General features: G+C 42.1%; 2 protein-coding genes across 2 annotated transcripts; both read left to right on the top strand.

Moving 5' to 3' along the window:
- The first annotated feature begins 13,436 nt into the window (after positions 1-13,436).
- Positions 13,437-17,297, top strand: LOC108594517 (serine palmitoyltransferase 2). The gene is made up of 4 exons (XM_033294895.1): positions 13,437-13,807; positions 15,392-16,516; positions 16,576-16,838; positions 16,901-17,297. Exons 1-4 carry the CDS (start codon positions 13,592-13,594, stop codon positions 17,115-17,117), a joined length of 1,821 nt encoding a protein of 606 aa, XP_033150786.1. The 5' UTR covers positions 13,437-13,591; the 3' UTR covers positions 17,118-17,297.
- Positions 17,298-17,733: 436 nt separating this feature from the next.
- LOC108598741 lies at positions 17,734-18,345 on the top strand. Its single transcript, XM_017985515.1, has 4 exons — positions 17,734-17,861; positions 17,914-18,008; positions 18,071-18,209; positions 18,266-18,345. Exons 1-4 carry the CDS (start codon positions 17,744-17,746, stop codon positions 18,343-18,345), a joined length of 432 nt encoding a protein of 143 aa, XP_017841004.1. The 5' UTR covers positions 17,734-17,743.
- The last annotated feature ends 454 nt before the right edge of the window (positions 18,346-18,799 follow it).

The raw sequence follows: 18,799 nt of genomic DNA on the forward strand, positions 1-18,799 counted from the left end.
AAAACTAACTTGCTTTATTCATTTATTGTTAATGCAATTCAATCACACTCAACATTAAAACTTCAAACTTTGAGATGAATTTCCACCATTGATAAACTGCAACTCAGCGAAATGGAGTCTGATTTCAGAGTTTCATGCCTCGTTAGACTCGTGACATGCAATGCTAGTTATTTTTGTTTAAATTTACATATGATTTGGATTTTCGATATTTTAGCAAAAATTCAATGTTACCCCTTGAAAATTTGGTGTAAAGTGCTTAATGTAATGATGTAACTTTGTTTTTAGTAACAACACGAGCAAAACGCAGTAAAACATTCAAGAATCGGTTGATTTTAAAGAAAGTTATGGCAAAAAAAAAAACAAGTGCAGACTTGCTTTTGTTGATTTAAAGCTTTGAAAAGCTATAGCATAGCGAAAAGAATTCTGATCCAAAAGTTTTATATATATTTAGAGACAGAAGAGTCTTATTATTATTTTGTGTTTTATTTGATCAATAAAAACATTCGTTTGGCAAAAAATGGTATGAAAGCCAATGCTGCAGACTTGATTTTTATAATGGATATTTATATATACATCATTGCTGTGCCTATAAACAGACAACAGCTAATTATGCAGAGACAATTAAGACGCGCCCAGGACCACAGCCACGCACTTGACACGCGTCAAACGTCAGGCCAAGTGTATTGGCAAATGTTTACCTGTTGTGCCGCCTTCTTACCTGTTCGAGAGTCTGCGCCACGGCGCATAGAGTCAAGTGGTCGATGCCTGGGTCGAGCTCTTGGTGGGTGTGTGCTCTTTTACAACCTGTGCACTCGAGATGACCACAGTTGAGCATCTTAGCTCGGCACGCATAATGATAAATACACCCAATCGGCAGTGCCAGAGCTACTGAGCTACACGTGTTGGCTGCAATTTCCAACTATAGTCCTTCAGGTAGTCTTCTGCAGCTTTGGCTGTTTTCCCAGCAGGCTGCTTGCGCTGTTGGATTTTCCTCACACATGGACGGCGCTGCTGCTGGGAAAAAATGTTGAGAAAAAATTGCCGTCACCCAGTTATAAAAACTGCGATAATGTTTGGCAGGAATTACCGTGTGGAAATTTGTTGAATAGCCAAAGAGCAGACAGCTTGGTGCCACGCCTGTGGGAAAGCTGCTGTAGCACGGACCAAACCCAGCATAGTTGCAACATATGCAACGCTGACTCTCTTCCCACACCTTTGTGTCTCAGTGTGTGTGTTTTAGCGCCGGCTCGTAATGTGTGAATTTGCTTGCCTTGAGAAATTCCTTCTTGGTCCTGCCCACGGCCTGGCCCCGGCGCTACGGGAAAAGCACAAACAAATTTACCGAAAAAAACAGAAAATTCACATTATCATGTGGCACAATAACACGCACCTACGCTCTTGGTACGTGCTCGGTCCATGGCCCAACTTGGACACACATGTGTGTCGTCCTCGTCCTCGTCCTGCCTTGCTGCTGCCCATGCCGTCTGCTGTTTGTTTTCCCAGCGCGAGCTGCGCACAGACGGTGCCAAAAAGGTAGAGGCGCTAGAATTTGTTAAACGAGGCGCTGCTGGAGTTCACACATTTGGCGGAAAGTCTCACCCATCCCATGGGAAAATAGGAAAAACAGTGCTACAAGTCAGAGGTATAGCATATGAATGCAATACTATGCATAAATATTAAATGTGTAAAATTGTTAATCAACTGCGCTGCTTGTTATATAAATTTATATATTGCTACTTATTGTGAAAACACATTACCATTCAAACAATTTAATTTATATAAAAATGAAGTAGGCTTAATATTTATTTATTTTTTAAACTTTCACAGAGAGCTCTGTGTAAAATGTAATTTTTACTTTAAAAATAAAGTGAAATAAAATAAAGAAAATGTATAAAATTGTTATCAGTAGAAAAGCACAACAAGCTGGGAGAACAGTGCGTATGACATTGCCACAGGACTCGCAGTGAAATGTGTATCAAACGCAATGTGGAGCAACTAACTGAGTGAGAGAGCAAGTGGGTGGGGGATGAAGCATTTCTCTGGCGAGAGCACGAGTGGGTGGGGGGTGCAGTAACCAACTGTTGAGAGCGAGTGGGTGGGGGTGGACCAACGAGAGAGAGATTGAGATGATTTTAATGTGGCGGTGGTTGTTCTGATTCACTTTCTGTTGTCCGCTGTGATCCTGTTCCCTACGCAGTATTTGTAGCAAATTTTGTGTGCTGCATGTGGCATTATTGGAGGCGTGTTTGCAGCATCAATAATGTGGCGGGTAGTATTGATGCTGCATGCGGCAACTTCATATAAATGTCAATTGTTTAATGGTTAGCAAGCGTATTAAATATTGGTTTAAGTTTGATGTAAAATATGTGATATGCTTTTTTTTAAATACATATTGAATATATAAAAATTGTCTTATATTTTCTTATGTTTTTATTAACTAAAGCTTAAAGACTTGACATTCAGTTGGACCAAATTGTTTAGAGTTCCAAGCGAAATTTCTACCTCGTGCTAAATGTCTGTTGGATATTCCTGGGTGTCACACCTACGCGAACGCCTGGACATGACTAGCAGCCATATGCTGGGCATATGCATACAAAACACACCTCAAGGCAAACGAAAACAAAGCAAAGTAGAGATAAAACACAAAAGGGCTAAAACAGTCAAAGCAACTGCTCTGAGCTGAGCTGTGTGTGAAAATTGAAAATGATTTCTGCATGCTGCGCCCGCATGGCGCTAAAAACAAAACCCATGTATGCATATATATTGTATATATATATATATATATTGTACTCCAAAGCAAAGTCTGACTAGCAGTTCTCAAGCCTGTGGCACATGTCAATGTCAAACATTGAACCGCAGCAAGCGAAGAAGCTGCGCATTAAAGGAATTTCGCCGACTTTGTGGCACCTTTCGATGCGATGCGCTGAGAGCTGCGCATGATTTAATGATTTTTATTTGTTGTGGGGGCAATTTGTATTGCAATTGGAATTAGAATTTGCATTAGAATTGAAATGTGTGTTGTGTTTTTGCATTTCTACGCATTACGTATGCTGAAAGAGGCAACGGCGCCAAATAGCTCATGCATATATGACACACATTTGGGAGTAGCCACGCCCCCTGCGAATGCATTACGCCTCGCAGCGTATTTGTTTTTGATTTGGGGGTAGCTCTAGCATATTTGATGGCTGCTGTGTGCTTAGCGCATAAATTAACAGACTCCTTTGCAAATTGCTTGGGGTCAGCGAAGTTCAAGGCCTGCAAGCTGATGCCTCAGCTGATGCCTGTACCCAGCTCCAACTCACACTCATGCTGCTCGACTTGTCCCTGAAATAGCACCTGGAGCAATGCACCCCAAAAATACACAAAAAGTTTCATTTGCTGTGTTGTTGTGTTGATTGCAATAGTTTTGCGGCGCAATGACTTCAACCGAGACACACTTTAAGCTTCGATCCGAGCCATTTGCATATAGCGCATATATCAGCTTATAGCTAAGCGCGTTAATCGTTGCTCAATAGCGCGTTAGTGAGCAAGCGATTTGCGTATTTCCAGACTCTGAAATCATCTTTCAATTTACTGCTGCTGCTGCTGCTGCTGCTGCTGCTGGTCACAATTACGCGCTCGACCTTAGCCCACTATTTTACACGTACAGTGGGTGCGATTGCTGTTACTTCCATTGAACTCATCCATATCAAATTTATTTTGGCAGGCTCTGCAAGCAAATGTAAATGCTTTCGATTCCGCTCGAGTGGGTACGTGCACTGGTTCAGGTGCGCTTAAATGCATAATCAATATTTGGACTTCTTGGAATTGCCACAAATTTAATGCCAGACTGTCTGGGGAGTTTCCCGCGTGCGTTAAAAATGCTGCAGTGACTCGCAGAGCTTACAAAATAAAATTAGCAATCAAAATAAAAAAGGGTAACTTGCGCAGGCTTTAGAGCTAAATGCTTAGCATAGAAACAGAAGGTTGCAAAAGTTGTTCCATTCTTTGATGGTCTAATAAAATACATAGCATAAATTATTGATGCTTTGTTAAAATTATACAAATTTTTCATTTAAGTGCTAAGCCAAAAATATTATTTTATTGGTAGACAATATTTTATTTATTTTATAGCAGTGCTTTGTATTGACTTACAACAATAGTTGTATAAACAATATAAAATTGTTATCAGTTGCTAGTGAAAACGCAACAAGCTGGGAGAACAGTGCGTATGTCGTTGCCACAGGACTCGCACTGAAATGTGTATAGAACGCAATGTGGAGCAACTAACTGAATGAGAGAGCAATTGGGTGGGGGATGAAGCACTCATCTGGCGAGAGCGCGAGTGGGTGGGGGATGGAGCAACCAACTGTTGAGAGAGCGAGTGGGTGAGATTGAGATGATTGTGATGTGGCGGGGGTTGTTCAGATTCACTTGCTGTTGTCGCCTGTGATCCTGTTCCCTACGCAGTATTTGCAGCAAATTTTGTGTGCTGCATGTGGCATTTTTGGAGGCGTGTTTGCAGCATCAATAATGTTGCGCGTAGTATTGATGGTTCGTGCTGCAAATTTAGTATAAATGCTTAATCTCATTTAAAACTCTACTCAACAAGATTGTGAAAATTATAATGATATTTGTAGCTTACCAATGCAAATAAAATAAATTAAAGCTATCTTTATGTTATAAATTTCTTCTAAATATAAATTATATAAACTTAAACCTTTTTTGACAGTAGATAGTGCCAAATGTTGCTTATGCATAAGCATTAGTTGGTAAAGCTGATACCCTGCGCTTTGACTTTGCCGATTTGCATCTCTGTTGAAAGTTGCAATTTATCAACGTGGCATAAAAATGCATTTCCTCAACACAATTTGTTGATGGCTTTGGCGCACACAATGCGCTTCGCTGGCAACCTGAACCTGATACTCGGAGCTAAGCAAAGGCGGTCAGCGTCAATCCGTTACAAACTCGTGAAACGCAACTGGCTGCAGCTTCTGCTGCTGCCGCTGCTGCTGCTGCTGCTGCGGCAGAAAGTTGGCTAAAAGTTCGTGACATGGCATCAACAGTTTGTCATTAAACATTTCGACAATAATTTGCATTGTGCTCGCATTTATATATATATATAAAAAGTATAACCTTAATGCTGGCAGAGTCACAAGTCCGAGTCGGCTACGAGTTCAGATTGTTATGGCAGGTAATTTACATAAAAGATAAGTGCCAACCAGCCAGCCAGCTCAGCATTCAGCGTCTGGCGAACTACTTACAATTATGATTAGCCGTAACGAGAGACCTGTGTGTGTGTCCATTGTAGTGCAAACTAACTTGCCACGATATGCGCGCCTTTTGTTATTGTAAGATAAACAAATAAGCAAGGAAAGCAACTCACAGAAAAAAAAAAGAAAAAATCTCACTTGGTGCTTTGACTTTTTGAAAACGAACATGTTCACTTCCTAAATGTATTAAAAATAAATAAAAAACAAACAATATATATGTATAGTGCTGCTGCTGCTGCTACTTGTTGCTCTGTCAGCGGATTGTCATGTAAATTGCGTATACGACGTGTGTGCGCATATCGTTGTGCGCTATGCGTGGCATGTGCATGAGACTACACTTAAAGAAATCTATAGTATGTATATGCTAGTTTTGCGCTGCGTGCATTTAGACAATAGACCCAGCGCTTGGCCACTGGCGGCGGCAGCCCTGACCCGCTTAGTTAGCGTTATCGTCATCATTCAATGCTCAATGCCTCGGCTTGGATTGAGTCGGCCTGCTGCGCTAATAAAACAAATTAAAGTCTGCAATTGACGGCAGTTAGGACCTGAAGCTACTTGCCTTGAATGCCAGCCAGCCAGTCAGCCAGGCAACAATTGTCTTTGAGCCAAGAGTCGCTTTGTGGGCTTATCAGCCAAAAATCAACAAATCGACAAGAGCGGCAAGTCGCGCGGGGCGGCGCATTTGGCAATAATATTTTTGTATGCTAAATGCAATTGTTTGACTGCCTGATTGCCGCTTGGCTAAATTTGTTAACTCTCTGCATTCGTTCGTGTTGTCGGTTAAGTTGGCCTGACAGTGAATAATTTGCCATTTGGTTGGCTTTGATTTGCGTTCTGCGTTTTGCGCCTTACAGTTTAATTTGGTTTAATGATGCCAAAGAGCGCAAGTCCCCAGCCGCAGCCCTTGCCAAATAATAAATAATAAATGCCATAAATAATTTGCTTGTAGCCTAAAGAGATGAGCTGATAAATGATAAGACTAAGCATATAAATTGAACAGCATTTAAATTTTACGCAGCGATATGAACGAAGTGCTTAGAACAAATTGCTGAAGTCCTTAAATTTATTGAATGGTTTTTATTTATTTATTTTATATCGAGTACATAAAAACAGACTGAACATTTGTTGCTTTATTATATATCTAACTTATAACTAACCGTTTGCTTTTTTATTTAACTAGCTAAGCTGCTTTATATAAAGTTATGATAAGCAGTTGTGACTATAAAAATAAATCAAAGCCATTGCCAGGCACTTGAGTTCCTATTCAAGTGTTCACTTCAAGCGCCAAATACTGTAACTGATAGCGCAGTTAGTTAACAATAGCTGTCAATATTTATACACACACACACAGCTAGACGCTGTTGTCAGTAGCACACGCACTCTTATCAAAAATGTGTAGAAAGAAATTTCCAGCGCCATTGACTCGCCCTTTGCGAATTTTTGTGTATCCACATGAGCAACTAACAGTCGTTGGTATCCTACACACACACACAGAGAGAGGCGTGTGGCATGCCCCTCAGCTGTGCGTCATAAAAACTGGGATGCTGTGTGTGATATGCGTGAGTCGCCTCCGTTTGGCATTTGGGGATACGGATACGCAGGCCAGAGAGTTAGCTACGTACACTTTATGCTTGCCTGAAACTTTTGGCATTCTTATCATTTCCCAAGAGAGGCGTGTGAAAATCGATGCTAGTGGCAAGTCGGGAAAACAATGCGTGTGACGTTGCTGTCAGCAGGACGCGCGACTCCTGAAATGTGGAGCAACTAACTGAATGAGAGCGTCGAGTGGCTGAGGGAGAGACTGGGCGCTTGCTGTTGTCGCCTGTGATCCTGTTGCCTGCGCAGTACTTGCAGCGAATTTTTGTGCCACACGTGGTACTATTGGAGGCGTGTTCGCAGCACACACTCTCTCTCGCTTGCACACACTCTCGCCATTTCGCTCTTAGTTGCGCTTAGTATGGATGATGCTGCGGCGCCTTTTGCTTGCCTGTTCGACTAAAATGCATGTCGCTGTGATAATGTGGGCAAACACCTCAACTAGCTGCGCGTGTATGTGTGTGACACACACATACACACGCACACAAAGAGTGCCACACCCACGCATAGACCGCTCTCTTGGTTGCTGTGCGCCTGTCACATTTGAGAAGTAAAATCTACGCCAAGCTGCACACTTGAGCCAATCTCTCGCTCTTTATGCACATGTATGCGTGCGTGTGTGTATCTGTGTGTGTGTGCCTGTTTGTTAAATCCTTGTTGCTATTGCTATTTCTACGCAATGGGATTATCCTTCAATTGCAACTCCAAACTCTCGAGTGCGGCTCAAGTGAAAAACAAAAACAAAATATCCACCACGTCATATACACAGGCGATGGCCACGCCGCTGACGCCGACGCCGGTGCACGTACACAGGCATAAATGTTGAATTTTGGCGCCTTCATCGACCAGGCGAGCAGCGAAATTAGCGCAGCCATCAGCGCATTTAAGAGCGACGAGAGCGCAGGCCAAAGCGAGAGCTCCTGACTGACATGGCAACCACAGCAGCAATCTCTTGCTATCTCGCTCTCACACTCACCCTTGTCGGTTGTCATGGCAACCACAGCAGCAATCGCTCTCTCACTCTCCAGCTCACCCCTGCTTGCTAAACTGTTACGTGTCCTTGCTGTATTTAGCTCAAGGATACACTGACCTTTCAACACAGTTTCAACCGGCATTTGTCTTGCTCTCGCGCTCGCACTCGCCCTCTCCCTTTCGCTCTCGCCGGCTGGTGTGCAAATTTTATTCGTCTGCGCGCTCTGGTATGCCGAACCGGAAACTATGCTTGCTGCTTCCTGCTGTTCGCCTGGCCAAGAGGATGCTTTTTGCGTTTGATTTCAGGGACAAATATAATGATTGATGCGAACGGTTGCCATGGCAACCAAAATTCGGCACATGGAGAGCGGAATTCCACACATAAAGAGAGCGAAAGTGAAAAGTGTTGTTTGTTTTGGTTTGTGGCATGCAACAGTTGGATTTTGAATAATGTGGGTGGGCAGTTTAGTGAGCCAATCTCTCTTGCTGTGTGAGCAAAGCTGTCGACATAAGCTGTGGAATTTATTTGAAAATTATTTAAATATCAATTATAATATTCAGATATTGTAGAATATTAGTATATACTTTAATTGTTTATTTAAAATTTATTATATATTTTATAGCATATATATTTATTAAATCTTATTTATATATTGTTTTCATTTCAACAGCTCAACCTTAGATTGAAATGTTTTATTTTATTTATTTGTTTTGTTTATTTATTCAAAATTAAATTGTAATTAAATTTCATATAAATATATTTTGTAAGTCTTTTATTATTATTTTAGAATATTTCCTCTACATTTATATTTTGCTAAACAAACGCTTAGCTTAATTAATCACTAAGCCGCAGCAACAAAGTGTTAACCAAACTTCCCACAGCACTAAGCAACTAACAAATATAAATGACCAGCACGGCAGCAATAATTGTAATTTATGCCACAAATTGTGAGCCCCAAAAGCGTTAAATAATAAACGTAAATTGCATTAAAAGTTTTGGCTTTGGCCAGCTGTTAATAGTGCAAGCATTGAAAAGATGCCAGAGATTACAAATTTGGCAAAACAGACAACAGAGACCCAGAGACTAAAACAAAATTTGAAAACCGTAAGCATTAAATTTAAATGTTTGGCCATTACGGCACACGCCCTCAAGTTGGCAGCAGCAGCAATTCAGCCAAAGCTTAAAATGTTGCCAAAGTTGGGGGTAGCCCTGGCAAAGTTCAAAGGTGCAGCAGCCACTGGCCAGGCAGCAGCAGCCGCAGCAACATGTGGCAGCAACTAGCAACGCAGACCAGCAACAATTTCAAAATATTTTATTGGAAAATTTGTTTTTGTTTTTATATATATATTATTTTTTTGGCTGGGTGGGCGCAGCACACCCCACACTGCTGCCCACTGTGTGCTGCACGTTTTGCTCATTTGACTAACGTGATAATAAAGTGCAAATAATATGCCTCAGTTGCAGTTGCAAAGCTGCAAGTTGCAAGTTGCAAGACAATTGTCTGTTCGTTGGACTTGCACTATGATCAAAGCGCTCTGATAGCCAACATGAGTTCCCTCTACGTGTGTAGGTGTGTATGTCTGTGTGTGTGTGTGTGGCAAGCTGGCCTGGCAATCGATGCAACAACAGGCAGAGCAATTGCAAATTATCGCTGATGGAAATGCACCTGACGCTTGATTTGTTGTTGTTGTTGCTGTTGCTTTGGCATTTGCACGACTTTTTGGGGGCAGCAGCAGCAACAGCAGTTGATGTTGCAGTTGGGGCGTTGGTCGCTGTTCTAACGCACACGGCTCTAAACTAAAGTTGCCACATTGGCCGCAACTGCTTGCAACGCTTTTGCTGCCCGCCGGCAATTCTTGTTGCTGTTGTTGCTGCAATTCGCAGTCTTGTTATGCGGCAATTACTTGGCAAACAATTTTTACCTTTAGCCTCAAGTTCACAATTTCAAAATCAAAATCAGCAGCAGCAGCACAACCTGATTCAAGCTACGTGGATAATTGGTCTCCACTTGCAACTTTTCCCATGGGTAACCTGTTGCTCACATAGTCCATAGTCCACAGTCACAGCCAGCAGTAATCACTCACTCAAATAGCTTTAAACTCACTCGCTCTCTCGCTCTTTAGCGTCTAGACAAGGTGTTAGAGTCTGCAAAGTTCGCATAGGGACACGAACTTCAAATCAAAGCCAAGTTAAGTGCTAGTTGTGGCTGCAGCTTTTTGTGTGATTACCTGTCTGCCCCGCTGCAGCAGCAGCAGCAAAGTGTTGCACCAACAACAACAGCAGCGAAATATAATCAAAATACCAAAAAAGGGGCCACAAGATTTGCATGTGGCAAACTGTGAATTGGGGGAAGTCATAGATTGCTGCTGTTCAGCCTTGGAAGCAGCAGCAACATCCATAGAGCTCAGGTCGATCGGTCGGCGATATACGCCCCTATCGAAGGCAGCAGACAAGTTAATTGACAATTTGCAACATATGATTTGATATATTTGAAAACTATTTTTGTAACTTCAAAGCAGCTGCAACAAGTTTCTAATGCCATTGACTGCGTGTTGAGTTGCAATTCCAAGAAATCAAAGAACTAAAATTGAATGTAATGTAATTTCAACTAAATGACCCTAAATGGTGCCACAATAGACCGAAGTCTGTTGGCCAATAAAATTGGCAATTAGCGAAATGCATTTGTACGCACTCCAAACTGTAGCAACTGTGGCAACTGTGTGTTGGCCTCTGTTGATGGCCAAAACGTGAGCGAGGCGTGAGCATAAATACAATTGCAAATGGCTGCAATTAACGCCAGACTGAATCCGAAACCGCGAAAATGGACAAGAGCTGAAGCTGCTGAAGCTGCTGCAGCTCGCTGTGGCCGTTTTCATAAACATAAAAAGCCAATTTCAATAACATTTGCCCAATTGCAACATGAGGCGGCAGCAGCATCTGTAACAGCAGCAACATTCAGCAGTCATTGCAATATGTTGCTGGCAACAAATTTGTTGTTAGAATATCGTTTATTGAAACATTAATTGCCCATGTGAAAATCACTTTCGCACAACAACAACAACAAAAACAACAACAACAACAACAACGGAGTAGAGTGAACTGCTGCTTGCTTCATTTGCATGTTGCTGAGACACTTGCTTAGCTACATGTTGCTGTTGTTGTTGGGGTCGTCGCCTATTGCTTCACAGTTTGCGATAATTGAAATTCGCTGTAAGGAAAGTTTTGCTGGCAATTAGCTTACACTATTTTATTTTATAAGTGACAATTGTTTATGCACAGGGTTAAGCTCAGCGACAACACCCACAGTGGCCGTCAGACATAAAGCAAACGATTGACAAGCTTAGAAAACTGTCAACGCATTTTGCAAATCAGTTTTTTTTGGTTGCCAGCCACGCCTCTGACTGAAGCCGGTGGCACTGGCGAACGACACTTTGGCCCCCAGTCAGATACACACACACAGAGACAAGTCGCATAATGAAAATGTCAACTACGCTGCCAGCCAAAAAGGCTCAAAGTCCATGTTGCCAACATAAGCTGGCAAATAAATAAACTTGCCAAGCTGCAAAGCAAACGAACTCAAAATGCTCTTTACCAAACAATAAGGAGCAATAAATTCCAAATTTAAATGCTATTTAATATAAATTATATATTTTATATATGTTAAATAAATGAGCTAATTGACTTTTGTTTAGTGTATTAAATAAAAGTTCAGAGCGCCGTTGCAACTCAAGCGAAACGCAAATATCACGCGTGATTCATCGGCGACAACAGCAGCAGCCGCAGCAATAACAACAACAATGGTTGCAGCTAGACACCCACACACGCATACACACATATGCAAATGTTGCTGTTGCGCTGCTGCTGCTGTTGCCATTTGCCGTTAGACGAGTCTCATTTCAGCGCGCGTTTTTATGCTTGTTAGATCAACGCCCGCGTTCGCGTTCGCTTGCTTTAGTTTTAAGGTGAGCGAACAACAGTTGAGTGTGCGGCTTAGGGGGCGTGGCATGGCGTTGCACTTTTCTTATTTATTAAGCGCACAAGCTCGTAATTATGCAAAGCGACAAGAGTTTATGGGGCCAACAACAACAACAACAACTGCAGCAAGTTAACAGCAATTGTTGCTGCCATTAGCAATGTTGCTGCCGCGCCGCTCTTGTCCATCAATGTTGCTGCGACACTTTTGACTGTCTGCTTGCTTACACAATTTTCTGTGCATTTAATTGCCAAATCGAACGATCTTGAACTAGCAAAGCGCAGGCGATCTAATCAAAAGTGCAAACAGCCAGCGACACAAATTTTGGCATTCGAAACAATAAGGCGCCGATTTTGTCGCTGGGCGAGATAAACGAATCTCTGACAGCAATTGGCCAACTCTTATTCTGCTGCAATTGTTTATAAACAAAGCGCAGCGCGCTGAGCACATCAGCAGCCACATGTTGGCGGCAACAATTGCGATTAGCTGCAGTGTAATTCGCCTGTCGATCTGCAACTGTCTGGCGTCTGGCTTATTCAATTTCGAAGTTGGCTGCAGGCTTTTTAGGGTGCCGCCATTGACGCCGCCACCAAGATCGGCGTGACCCGCTTTGCAAGCCCTGAGACGGCAACCCACAGCTTCCCGCTCCCCGGCAAAGGGCTTGGGCTGGCGACAGTAGCAACTGCCACAGCAGCAACATTGTTGAGGACAATTTGGCAATCATTTGCATATCGTTGCAATGTGATCATCAATTGGGAACGTGTTGGCATTTTGCATATGCTGCCACATCGATCTATCGTTTATATTTGCTGTAGCTGCTAGTTTTTCAACTTGATTACAATTGGAATTGCTTGTTGATTGTTTTTCCCGCTGTGTCTTGTTTACATTTAGCAAAATATTCAACGCATAATTCTCTATGCGTTGGGTTCAATGTTTTTGTTTTCGAATATGTATTTTGTCAACCGCAAAATCCTTGAAGTGAGTCAATAGTCTTTACTATAGTATATATTATGGCCAGTGCTCATTTACAAATTGTTGAAATTCTTCCGTAAAGCAATTTCGTTTTCGTTTTCGTTTTTCCCTACAATTGGCATCTGTTGTCTGACGATTGTTCCGATAGGCTATAGGCCTATTGGGCGAGTCAACGCACTTTACGGGGGCCTCTCATGAATTTTACTACAATTGCCGCTTTACGCACGTTTTTCGTATTGCGTTGGGGCGATTGATATGATGCTGTGGGGTTGGCTGATTATGGAAATTTATTCATCTGACGCCACCAACAGTGGCCGAGGATACACATTAGTGTGGCATTCATTTTGCATTTCAAACAAGGCGCCTAAAAAGTTTTGCATTTTAATGGTTTGCCAACTAGTTGAAAATGTTTTGCTTGCGTTGCCAACTTATTACAAAGGTGGTTTGTCGTGTACTGCTTGCAAAATGGGCGGTATATTCAAATCAACGATGACGATAACACAAAGACTGACTATCGCACTAACATGTTCGACTCAAACAATAACCATAAATTTGGATCTCTCGCTTGCACTTACACATTTTCAGTCTTATTGACATAAATATCTGATCTCTCGCTCGCACTCGCGGTTTTACTCCCATATTCGTTTGGGAATTTTTTTATTAAAATTTACAGCAAGCGCGCAAGACGCACGCGGATGAAAAAAAGTGTTGAATAAAAATAAAGTGCTTTATTTGTTTAATGCTGCAGTAAAGCACAGCAAGCAAAAGTGAAATTCGGTTGCTAACGTGAGCGAGTGTGAAATTGTTTAATTATTTGATAATCAAATGGGTAACTTGGACGACGCGCCGTGCGAAGAACAAGGCTATGCCGAAAATGGCAATGGCAAGGCTGCTGCTACACCAATTAGCAATGGACACACACCCAAACAATGGATGAATCATGCGGAGGAGCAGCAGCCGCACTTGGAGCAAGGCGAAATAAAGTTCTCTGCGCCGGCTTACACTGAGATTCGCACGCGGTCCGGAGGCCTAAATTTCAAGGTGAGAAGATACGAACAAAAAGTCAAAACAATAAATCAAGAAGAAGAGATGCTTGCGCGTGCCGGTTCCAATAGTGTGCGTGAGCTATATATATATAGAGAATATGTGTGCGTGTGTGTTGCCAAAACAGCTGCTAAAGCAAAAGAGAGACAGTGAACGTCAAAAAGTGGGTGACCCACCCATCCAACTTGTGCTTTCTTTCTAGGTCACACCCCAGCTGTTTACAACTGCAGTACGCAATGCGAATTCTTTTTGCATGTTTTGGCTTGAGCGCCGCGCCGGTTGCCCCTGGCAACAACTGGGGCATGTGTCCTGATTTTGCTGTTCGCCAAATTGGTGGCCATCAGTTTATATATACCCTATATAAAGTGTAGCAATCGTCAGACCATACAATTCTTATCAGCTAATACTCATGCACAAGAATTTTACGTAAAGCTTATTTGGGCATGAATCATGGGCTGGCTCGCTGGATTTCTGATTTTTGCTTGCCATGGGCGTATCAAGTTCGATTTGTGGGAATGTGCTAACTATTACGTTTAAACATAACTTATGTTCGATCAGTTATCTGGACATTCCTTTGCTCAATATATTTGCTTAGCTTGTTGTTAGTTTTATCTTGCACTACAAAAAGTCGTGCTATATATAAATGCAACAGCTTCAATTACAGTGCCCCCCATTAAAAGCTGTAAACTTGCGTGTGATTCTCTTGTAGTTTGTCAACAAGCGGCCACAAATGATAATAGAGCACGACATATTGTCAAAGTCGGCTATTGTTATATGATTAACAAAAGTATAGAGCCGGCATTGTATGGATCCACCCGCTGGGAGTTGCTGCCCATTACAAGTTAATTATGTTAAACGAGCAGCGGCTATTTGAATTATTGATGCAGCTATAAAGCAGACTGAACAATTAGTAATATATAGGGGACATATATATATCGAGAGAAAGAGAGAGAGCTTTAGCATTTAACTATAAATTACTTAACGCCTAATGTTGTACCTGGGGTCATAAACAAGTGCGCGTAGTCTACAAAAAAGTACTCGGCGCTGTTTTATATGGCTTCGTCGTGTACATAGTAAGTATGTTATATAGATAGATATATATATAATAGATACGGTATGCGACACGCTTTTGGCATGACTTCACAGCTTTGTGTGATTGTTTGTGTTGTTTTTATATAGCTACATATGTATATGCTCTGTTAGTTAAATGTTAATTGGCTGATCGACAAAAACATTGAGTGAAGGCTGCCCAGGTCATGTGTCGATTGTTATAATGGACTTTAAATCACTTTTGTTGATAAGCAACTGCAGCTACAGTTTGGTAAACAGAGATTCCCCGCCTTGGACTCTAAATATTTTGGCTTTCGGCACAGCGTACTGCTTCATTCGAGTTCCCATGCCCATATTGTACACCTGCTGTAGTTGCTTTGCCTAGTTAGACTTCGATTAGTTGCTGATGATAAGAAAAATCTTTATGCGCCTCCCCTCCATATGCAGTGATAAGAATGCCGCCCGCCGTCGTAATCAATCAATTATTTGAAACACTCGAAAGTAACTAAAACTGTGTTTATCTCTGCCCAGACTGTCAACGCGGGCAGCTATCATCCGGCCCAGCAGGAGGCGTCCAATGGCTATGCAAACAAGCGCGTCAACGGCAGCTCACGCCAACAGCCGAAGCTCAGTCAGGCGGACGGCATACTCTCCGCCGAGCAGGAGCATTACCAGAAGACCTCGTTCGAGGAGGTGCCACTGCACACGGCCTGCTTAACCTACCTGGGCTTCTATCTGCTCATGATCCTGGGCTACATCAATCAGCTGCTGTTTGTGCCCAAGGTGGCCACGGAAAAGAAACGCGAGGGCTATGTGACGCTCTACGATGCCTTCGAGAGTTTCTATTCGCGTTATGTCTACAGACGCGTGCGTGATTGCTGGAATCGTCCCATTTGCAGTGTGCCGGGTGCTGAGCTGGTGCTGAAGGATCGTGTTACCGATGACTATGGCTGGAGCTTTAGATTCACAGGCACAGAGACGCGTTGCTTGAATCTCGGCTCATACAACTATTTGGGCTTTGCTGCTGCCACAGGCGTCTGCGCGGAAGAATCGGAGCAGCGCGCACGTGATAATGGACTCGCCTTCTGCAGCTCCCGCAGTGAATTGGGCAACACTCAGCAGCATCTGGATCTGGAGCGTTTGACTGCGCGTTATTGCGGCGTGGAGGATGCCATCGTCTTTGGCATGGGCTTTGCCACCAATGCGCTGAATTTGCCCTCGCTGCTGGGTCCCAATTGCCTTGTGGTGAGCGATGAGAAGAACCATGCTTCCATTATTCTGGGACTGCGTCTGTCCGGCGCCACCACGCGCGTCTTTAAGCACAACAACATGCGGGATCTGGAGCGTGTGCTGCGCAAGGGCGTCTGCTATGGCAATCCCAAGAACGGCGGCAAGCCCTGGAACAAGATTATGATTATAGTCGAGGGCATCTTCAGCATGGAGGGCAGCATAGTGCGTCTGCCCGAGATTATTGCGCTGAAAAAGAAATACAAAGCGTATTTGTATTTGGATGAGGCGCATAGCGTTGGCTCCATGGGTCCCAATGGACGTGGCATCATTGATTACTTCAGAGCGAATCCCAAGGATGTGGACATATTGATGGGCACGTTTACCAAAAGCTTTGGCAGCGCTGGTGGCTACATTGCTGGTTCCAAAGTGAGTCAGTCAAAAGGTTTTGCTTGAATTTCTGATTCCGCGTTTTTTTTTTTTTTTAGAAACTGATTGACTTTCTGCGCACAAATAGCCACGCCCATTGCTATGCCAGCTCCATGTCGCCGCCCATTGCACAACAGATTTATACTTCGATGAGCATTATTATGGGTGAAGATGGCACCGACGCTGGTCGGAACAAGATCACACAGCTGGCCAGGAATACGCGCTACTTCCGCCGACGCTTGGCGCAGCTGGGCGTCATTACCTATGGCCATGAGGACTCGCCTGTGGTGCCCATGTTGGTCTATCTGTTTTCCAAAATTGGGCAAGTCAACTTGTCATATATTACTATGAATTTAAATAAAATTTTTTATTTATTTTGTTTAGCGCTGTGGTGCGCACTTTGACCACACGTCATATTGCTGTTGTGGGCGCTGGTTTTCCTGCCACGCCCATTATGGAGGGACGCATACGCTTTTGCCTTTCTGCTGCGCATACCAAGGAGCAGCTGGACTATGCGCTGGATGTTATAAACGATGTCAGCAAGAATCTGGGCTTGAAGTATTCACGCAAACCACGCGATCCACATCCTATTGAATACTAAGGCACACACACCCACACACACACATACACATATGTAGCCTGTAGCGCATTCAGTACTGTCTCTGTCTTTAATTGTTAACAGCAGTCAGCAGCAGTCATTGAGTTAATAATATTTATAGAGTATTGTCTAACAATTGACTAATTCCAATAAGAACTCTGCCTCAGCCTCTAGCAAAGTAAACAAACTACAACTAAAAACTAGCTCTATTGCCAGCTTTATCTACAGTAACCGTAACCGTAACAGTAACAGTTATAACTATAACTATAACTATAATTATAAGCATTTAGCTTGTTATTGTAAGTCGTGAAGTGAAAATCAAAAGTATAAAAATGTATTATGAGCATCAATCAGGTTTTTAGGCGCATGCATATATTATATATATATATATATATATATGTAAGTCTAGGCGAATCGAACAATTTGTTTGTTACTGTTTTTCAAGAGTGTACCTCGCTTTTAATTAAATATTTAAGAACGAAAGCAAAGCAAAGCCAGCAACGCGTTAAATTAATAATAAAATAAATGTAAACAATCCAATATGCTTAAACTATATTATTTTTCTTTAACAGCAATAAAACTATTTGCTTTAAATCAAACTATAGTAGGCTATCAATTGTTTATCAACTATGCTTAAGTTACAAAAATTTTTATGGTTTCTAAGTCTACGTAACGGTTGCCGCATCATTGCTCTTGTGGAATTCGCATTAGGTGCCTTTGGCACTTATGCAGTGGTTGGAAGATATGGTAATTGTTTAAATAATAATGCATGCCAAGCCATTAATGTTTATATCTTTAGGCTTTGAATTGTTACTCGAATCAATTGTTATTATAAGCCTATCCGTTGCCTGTTTGCTGGCCTTTCTGCTGCTCATTGCTACGTTGCATGATCATGTGTGTGTGTTTGCCACATTGCAGCATTTAACAATTTATAGAGTTTGTTACATATATTTTAGGAATCCACTGGCGTTGTGTTTACCTATCTGATCTGGAGCATATTTTTGTGTGTGCTGCTTTCTGTTTTTTATATCATGGCCTTTATGCGAGGTGTATTTAATATATATGTGCTATTGGGTCTATTGATAGGCACGTTGAGTGAGTTTGCTTAAACTTTATTTGGCTGTATTTAATACTACTGCTACTTTAAACAGCTGTCAAGATTTATTTTCTATTGGTGGCTTACTCGTTTATGCATTTGTTGGTTGGCAATCCCAGCGACGAATCCTTTTAATATATATTCATTATATTTTGTATACATTAAAAGTAAATTTTATTAACGCGCCTTCTTTTCAAATTACAGCACTGCGCTGGCGCCATCTAGCGCTCGCACTGCTTGCTTGGCCTGACTGCCTGGCTGCTCACTGACAAAAGGTAAGTGCCATACGCAAATTAAAATTTATTTTACTTGCTGCGCTGCTGCTTACACTATATTTATTATTTATGTCTATTGTCAACTATAACTTGTAATCTACATTTGCATCGAAATCTCAAATCTATTTAGCCATTTCACATTTTGCTTGCCAATTTTCTAATTAACAGTAACTCAGTCCGTACTGTATATAGCATAAATTACAATTTTAATTGTCAAAGTTGTTTAAGTTTTAAGCCCAGCCAGCCAGTCGAGCAATGCACAAAGTGTTGCAATACTTTCAATTTTATTGCTATTGCAATATTTATAGACACAC

The sequence above is a fragment of the Drosophila busckii genome, chromosome 2L (genome assembly GCF_011750605.1).
Source record: "Drosophila busckii strain San Diego stock center, stock number 13000-0081.31 chromosome 2L, ASM1175060v1, whole genome shotgun sequence".
Classification (NCBI taxonomy): domain Eukaryota; kingdom Metazoa; phylum Arthropoda; class Insecta; order Diptera; family Drosophilidae; genus Drosophila; species Drosophila busckii.

Excerpts from the sequence above, each read along its gene's own strand:
- LOC108594517 (XM_033294895.1), top strand. The coding sequence starts at position 13,592 with ATGGGTAACTTGGACGACGCGCCGTGCGAAGAACAAGGCTATGCCGAA. Across the intron at positions 13,808-15,391 it reads CCGGAGGCCTAAATTTCAAG|ACTGTCAACGCGGGCAGCTA; the intron begins GTGAGAAGATAC and ends ATCTCTGCCCAG. Across the intron at positions 16,839-16,900 it reads TATCTGTTTTCCAAAATTGG|CGCTGTGGTGCGCACTTTGA; the intron begins GCAAGTCAACTT and ends TATTTTGTTTAG.
- LOC108598741 (XM_017985515.1), top strand. The coding sequence starts at position 17,744 with ATGCTTAAGTTACAAAAATTTTTATGGTTTCTAAGTCTACGTAACGGT. Across the intron at positions 17,862-17,913 it reads TGCAGTGGTTGGAAGATATG|GCTTTGAATTGTTACTCGAA; the intron begins GTAATTGTTTAA and ends TTATATCTTTAG. Across the intron at positions 18,210-18,265 it reads TCTATTGATAGGCACGTTGA|CTGTCAAGATTTATTTTCTA; the intron begins GTGAGTTTGCTT and ends TACTTTAAACAG.